Source organism: Octopus bimaculoides, chromosome 13, assembly GCF_001194135.2.
Source record: "Octopus bimaculoides isolate UCB-OBI-ISO-001 chromosome 13, ASM119413v2, whole genome shotgun sequence".
Taxonomy (NCBI): domain Eukaryota; kingdom Metazoa; phylum Mollusca; class Cephalopoda; order Octopoda; family Octopodidae; genus Octopus; species Octopus bimaculoides.
Genome location: NC_068993.1, coordinates 44,807,988 through 44,815,125, shown reverse-complemented (window position 1 = coordinate 44,815,125; position 7,138 = coordinate 44,807,988). Strand labels below are relative to the sequence as shown.

The window sequence follows — 7,138 nt, the reverse complement described above, 5'->3', positions numbered from 1 at the left end:
TATATATATATATATATATATATTAGGGCATTGGCTGTCATTTGATGAGCAATTCTGGGAGTATACTTTTGCTAACATGGGCAGTATCAGGAAATATGGCATACATACAATAATTTTGATTTAACATTTATCAAATTTCTTGGTGCTTGTACAAAATGATGACTGAATATTGATATTGGAAAGAAAATATTTATTACCTTCAAATTAAATACAATAAATTTCTCATTTGCATATTTGCAATAAATATATGCAATTATGTAGCGTGGTTGTTGTTAGAAAGGGCAACCAACCTCTGAAACCATACCAGAACAGACAATGGAGCCCAATGCAACCTCTGACCATACCAGCTCTGGTCAAACCATCCAACCAATGCCTGCATGAAAAATGGGCATTAAATAATGATGTTTCTAAATTTTATTGACAAAATCAAATCTACTCCATCAAAAACCTATTTCTGCAAAATTTCATTTAAAAAAAGAAAAAAAACTATATTTCAGAAAGTCCTAAAGCACTTATCCTACACCTCTTCTGTTAATTCTCTCTATGTTTCTCTTTTTACTCTCTCTTTTCTATATATATATATATATATATATATATATATATAAAATGTGAAACATGGCTAAAGAAATCAACTAACCAATATTTATATCAACTATTATTAATGATTTTTCTACATATAATTAATGCTAAATGTTATATTTTTACTTAGAATTAATGCATATATGTTATATCTAAATAAAAATTTTAAGCTAAATAGCTTCTGTTAAGTAATTTTTTTTTGTTTTCCTTGTACAACTTAATAAATGAAATTTTTTTTTTTTTTTTTCATCTTCCAGCACAGGATTCGGTGGTGCTAGCCAAGGAACTACAAGTAATTAAAATTTTATTATTTCCTCTTATTTCTTGTAGATGTCAGAAATTGATTAAGGAATTAATAATTGAGATTTCGGAATTATACAAATGGTCAATGACTTGAACATAATATAAAAGATATAAAACATGAATGATAGCATGAGATTTAAGTTTATCAATGCCAGTATGAGGTACCAATATTTAAAGAAGACTATATTGTGATTCACTCATCAAACTAATTAGTTGCTCAACCTCCTGAAAATAGCTAAAATTGCAAGAAAATCCTTCCCAAATCACATCCAACTGTCTTTAAAACAGAACATTATTGAATAATGTAGCCTTAATTAGATATGGTATGTTGTTCATGGGGAGAATGCTTTTGTCGGTGTACTCAGTCAGGGTTGATTTGTGGTTAAAAACCAACCAATATATAAAATAACAGATATTTTACTACACCACATCAAAATTTTGATTAAAAGTTATATGAGTTTGGCTGTGGCGGACGAGTAATGCCATAGCATTTTCATATACCTTCCACACTAATGAGAGGAAGTTATTCTCAGACCTGGAACCTGATCTAAGTATTTGCTACAGAGTGGGCTTCACTAAAGGCACCGAAGAGTTTTAGAAATTGCAACCAAATCTGCTTCAAATCACACTCTGCTACCTTAAAAAAAGGGAAGAACACATTAGATAATGTAGTCTTAGCCGTCCCTAAAATGGAAGGGGTTGCCATTACTGGAATGCCTTTGATCACAGGACAGATTAATCATGGTTTACCTAGGGCTAAACAACAAACTAACAGTCTTCCATCTGCTTTAAATAATACACTGTTAGTGCTAAAGCTCATGGAAAATGTCCTAGATGCTGGCAGAGTTGTATAGTTAAAAAAAAAGTTTGTTTTGAAATTGTATAATTCCAGGTTTGATTCTGCTGCATGGCATGTTGGATAAGTGTCTTCTAATATAGCTTTAGATTAGCTCAAGGCTTGTCAACAGAGACTGCGCAGAAGTCTTGCAGACAGACTGCAGCTGTTCTTGTGTAGAAGACTTAATCCATCATTCTGTTTTAAAAGCACCACCTGGCCAAGTCCTGAGTGTGAAGATAACTTTTACTCTTCTTATCCTAAAGAGACACAAGAACAAGTCCATGAGCATTGCTTTCCTTCTCTGAGTCATTTAGAAAAATTAACACATTACTTGGTCTCAAAGGATACTTTCATTAGATAACATAGTCCTTGATACACTATACCTGTAATGTAAGCAGTGGGATGATCATAGCTGGAACATTTTTCCCCTATTTATTTTGAGACGTACTCACCTAAGAAACTGAGACTTTTATTACAAGGAAGTATTTTTAAATCTTAAGGCAAAATAATGTTCAAAACCTAAAATATTTCTTTTCATTTTTTTGTAGGTGGGTTTTCCTTTGGAGGTTCTACCAATGCTGCACCTGCAACTGGTGGTTTCTCTTTTGGCGGTGCTACCAAAACGACAACAGCTGCAACTGGTGGTTTCTCTTTTGGCAGCGCTGCCAAAACAACTGCTGCCACTGGTGGATTTTCCTTTGGTTCTTCCACACCGTCTTCAAGTGGATTTGGTGCTACTCCTAGTACAGGGTTTTCTTTTGGTGTATCACCAGCCACTACTACCACGGTCCCAAACCAGGGAGCAACTGCAACAGGTTTTTCCATGGGTGGACAAACAGCAACTCCGGCTCCAGCTATGGGAGGATTTTCTTTCAACACGCCAACTTCTAACCCAGCACCAACAGGATTTTCCTTAGGCTCCTCTGGTACAACTGGTTTCGGAACAACCAGTGGCGGAGGTTTTAGTTTCGGAACTCCTGCAGCTACAACAGCAGCAGCAGCTACAAGTGGGACAACTGCAAATACTGGGTTCTCTTTCGGTAATCCAGCTTCTACTGGAGGGTTTGGTAACCCGGCGTCTACCGGAGGGTTTGGGTCATTTGCTGGAACAGCAGCACCACCACCAGCAGCAACAACAACAACTGCTAGTAATTGGCTTCTTGGTGCAAAACCACAGAGCACTGTAGCTCCAACTACTAATACACTAGGATCTGGTACAACTGGAAGCTTCTTTGGGCAACAGCCAACTACCAGTGGTCTTGGAGGTTTTGGAACTACAACGACAACATCATCACCACTATTTGGAAATTTTTCTTTTGGTAAAACAACAGCTGCTACAGGTTTGTCCAGATTTATTTCTATTTAGCCTTTCTCTTAATTTTTTAATTTCAAATGCGTACAAAAATAAAAATCAGCATTTCCCCCCCCCCCCCATTTTCTCTTTTGTGTGTGTGTGAGAGAGAAAGAAATTACTATGCATGATATTAGATGATAGAAATTTTAATATTTGCATTCTGCAATTTATTATAATTTCTGTGATAGATATCAATAACAAGGTGCTGGTTTGGCTATATGGCAAGACGTTTGTTTCTTAACCACATGATTGGCACCTTGGGCAAGTGTCTTCTACTGTAGCCCCATGCTGGCCAAAGCTTTGTGAGTGGATTTAGTAGATGGAAACTGAAAGAAGTCCATGAGTATGTGTCACTGTCATACAAGTGATGTCCTTCATTTCCAGTCTCATGGAAGCATGTCTAGTCATGGTGAAGTATTATCTTGCTTGGAAACAAGTGAGGATTGGTAACAGGAAGGGTGTCTGGCTATAGAAAATCCTCAAATTCCATCTAACCCATGTGAGTATGGGAAAGTTGACATTACAATGATGGTGATGATGTTTCTAATTTAGACAAGACCAGCAATTTTGAGGGAAGGGAGTTAGTTGATTAAATCAGCTCCGTTACTTGACTGTTGCTTTATTTTACTGACATCAGAAAGACAAATGGCCAAAGTTAACCTTGGCATAATTCTTTTTTTTTTTTCTTTCTTTCTGTCGTACTATAGCTGTGTAGAAAAAGAAAGCAGTGACTCTGCTGAGAGGGGAAAGAAAGTATTATAGAGATGGATTCAATAGATAGATAGGGAGAATAACAGTGAGAAGAAGAGACAGACAAACATAGCCAGAATCAGCAGCAGCTGGGGTAAACAGTCAAGCAAGCTGACCATAAAATATAAAAGAATGGAAGTATTAGTGTGAGTAAAAGGAGATAGTTGGAAAGTAATAGGGCTCTATATCAGAGAGATAAGGAGAACTTGCTTTTCATCCCTCTAGAGTCATCAATGAAATAAGTATCAGTCTAAATCTACAAGTAACTATCAGTCTAATACTACAAACAATTGATTGTTCCCCTCACTCAAATCTCTGTCCTTGTACTTGTGTTGGAAACAACTTTTGGCAGAATCCAGCTCTCTGTGTTCTGAGGTTAACTTTGCCTATTTTTCTCCTTTTTAAGGTTGATAAAATAAGTAACAGTTGAGCACTGAGGTTGATGGAATTGACTAACTTCCTCCTCTTAAAATTACTGACCTGTGCTTAGGGGTATAAAAAATACATAGGCACATTAGATGCTTCCCAGTTTCAACTGTGTATTAAAGCATGTAATATTTAAAGCAGTCTAGCAGTTCATTACAAATACATGTAATGATATTAATAATTCTTAAATAAACATTATTATGGAGTCAGGCTAGGTAGAAGACAACATCTAGATTAAATTTAGCCTATAGTAGTCAGCACCCAATTTCGCATATAAGACCCAATGTGATTTTCTTTGGTGGGGTGGGAGACATTTTGTATGCCATCAGATATGGTAAGCACTTCTGAAGTTGTTTCACTAGGTTGGTGGTATCGGTAGTAACTCTTACTAGTACAAAACCAAATTTGCATCATCCACTTTCTCTAACTTTCAAACTCCTGTCCATTAATGTTATGTCTCTCTGTCTCATTTACATTTTTTGTCCTTATAGCAGTTGACCATACCACTAGTTGTAGAATGTGAACCACTAGAAGCCATCTCCATGTAGCCATATTGCCATTAAATCACATTTTGAAACTCCTTTCGTTATAGGTCTGCTCAGTTAGGGCTGACCCAGGGCTACACAACAATGTAAACGTTTCTTAATTATGTCCTTTGCAACTAGAGATAGTTTATGAAATAAACTAGTTCTATTGGAATATTAAAACATACCTCCATCTTGGGGAAATTATGGAACTAGTATGAAATTACATCCAGAAATATCTTTAAACATTGTGAAGCATAGTTAACTGTAGTTAGTGTTGTTAAACAAATGATTTATAACAAGCATTGAAATTTATCTAAGAAATATCTTTAAAAAATGTGTAAAAGGTAGTTAACTTCAGCATCATCTTATTGTCCACTTTTCCATGCTTGCATGTGTCAGTTTATTGAGACAGATTTTCTATGAAGGAATATGTATGTATAGAATTGCAGAATTCTGTTAATCATTAGAAGCATGTGTTTATATTACTATTATTGTTAAATTTAAAGCAGTGAGCTGGCAGAACTTAAATGCATCAGGCAATATGCTTAGCAACATTTCTTCCTGCTTACGTTGTGTTCAAATTCTACCAAAGTAGACTTCTCTTTTTATCCTTTCGAAGTCAATAAAATAAGTACCAGTTGAGCACTGGGGTCAATATAATTGGCTAACCCCACTCTCCTAAAACTGCTGAACGTGTACCAAAATTTGAAACCTTTATTAATGTTACATCTTCATTACATACAAGACAAATTTCAGTGGAAAGAGGAAGTTTGTAATGTGTGTTTTTTTTTTTTTAGTGTTATGGCTGACATTTACATAAATAGCATTTCTCAACCTTTTTATTTCATCCCACATCCTATTTTGATTCTCAAAAACAGAAATAAACCTGTGCCCTACCATTAACTGACAGTTTGTGTGTGTAAATATATATTATCTTCATAATCATTTTAACATCCACTTTTCTATGCTTGCATGGGTCAGATGGAATTTATTAGCAAAGTGAGTAGAGTGTCAGCTCATCAGAATCCTGGAGATAATGATTCACCTTGAATTTAATTGTTGCATATGTCATAATAAAATACCAATATTCTGAGTTACAATACCAGCAAAACAGTTGTAAATTTATGTTATAAAACGATTTGCTCACTTCACTCTTATTGATAATTGTATTTATTTCTATGATATTATGGATTTTTTGGAAATATAATCTGCAAAAAATTGACCATTTGATAGCCTGTACTTGCTGATGAATGAGTTCAAAGGAGTAAGTTCCAGAGTTACACATGAATGAAATTTATATATATATATGCCGTTGCCAGTACTGCCTGACTGGCCTTCGTGCGGGTGACACATAAAAGCACCCACTACACTCTCTGAGTGGTTGGCTTTAGGAAGGGCATCCAGCTGTAGAAACTCTGCCAAATCAGATTGGAGCCTGGCTTTGCCATCCGGTTTTACCAGTCCTCAGTCAAATCGTCCAACCCATGCTAGCATGGAAAGCGGACGTTAAACGATGATGATGATGATATATATATATATATAGAGAGAGAGAGAGAGAGTCATCATCAAACATCAGTCTTCCATGTAGCATGGGTTGGATAGTTTGATAGGAGCTTGCAAAGAAAGAAAGCTTCACCAGGCTCCATTGTCTACTTTGGCATGATTTCTATGGCCGGATGTCCTTCCTAATACCAACCACTTTACAGTGTGTATTGGGTGCTTTTTTTCATTCCACCAGCACAAGTGAGGTCCTCAAATACTCTATGTAAAAGTCCTCACTGCTTTCACTTGTTCAAGTAACCTTTACAGGTTCTTAGGATTAGCATAAGTCTAGGTGTGGACTTCTCATTGTGCAGTTCTAGGGGCAAGTGTCCTTCACCATAGCCTCAGATTGACTAAAGTTTCCCTCAAACAAATCAACTCAGAAATGTTTGGTAGAAGACACTTGCCCACAGTGCCCTACAGTGGAACTGAGTCCAAAACCTGTTTGACTGGGGAGCAATGTTCTTAACAAAATAGCCATAAGAAGTTTTAATTAAAACTTCATTACAGGTTTTTTTCACATACTATATATGCACACAAAAACACAGATACATATTTGTATGCATTTATGAGGTGCATTCAAAAACTATCCAATTTTTTTTTCTTGCCAAAATCAATGCTGCACGAGCCCAATGGTGATTTTATTAAATAAATTTACTCTTTAGCATTTCAAGATATTTTTCTGTCATTTTGGTAAATATATCTGTTAAAATGAGATGTCAGTGTTATTTTCATTTTTGTGTAATTTAGACAACAATTTATTCATTTATTATTCTGAACATTGCACCCTGTATATATATATATATATATATATATATA

General features: G+C 35.5%; 1 protein-coding gene across 6 annotated transcripts in view; it reads left to right on the top strand.

Moving 5' to 3' along the window:
* The window catches only part of LOC106880673 (nucleoporin p58/p45), a 58,999-nt gene that overhangs the window by 10,063 nt on the left and 41,798 nt on the right, over positions 1–7,138 (top strand). For all 6 annotated transcript variants that reach the window (XR_008265390.1, XR_001410772.2, XR_001410771.2 and 3 more), the window contains exons 2-3: positions 837–871; positions 2,269–3,060. Coding sequence is in view for 3 of the 6 variants with exons in the window: in XM_014930727.2 (XP_014786213.1) it covers positions 837–871; positions 2,269–3,060 (827 nt within the window). In the remaining 3 variants the exon portion in view is untranslated. The remainder of the gene's footprint in view (positions 1–836; positions 872–2,268; positions 3,061–7,138) is intronic.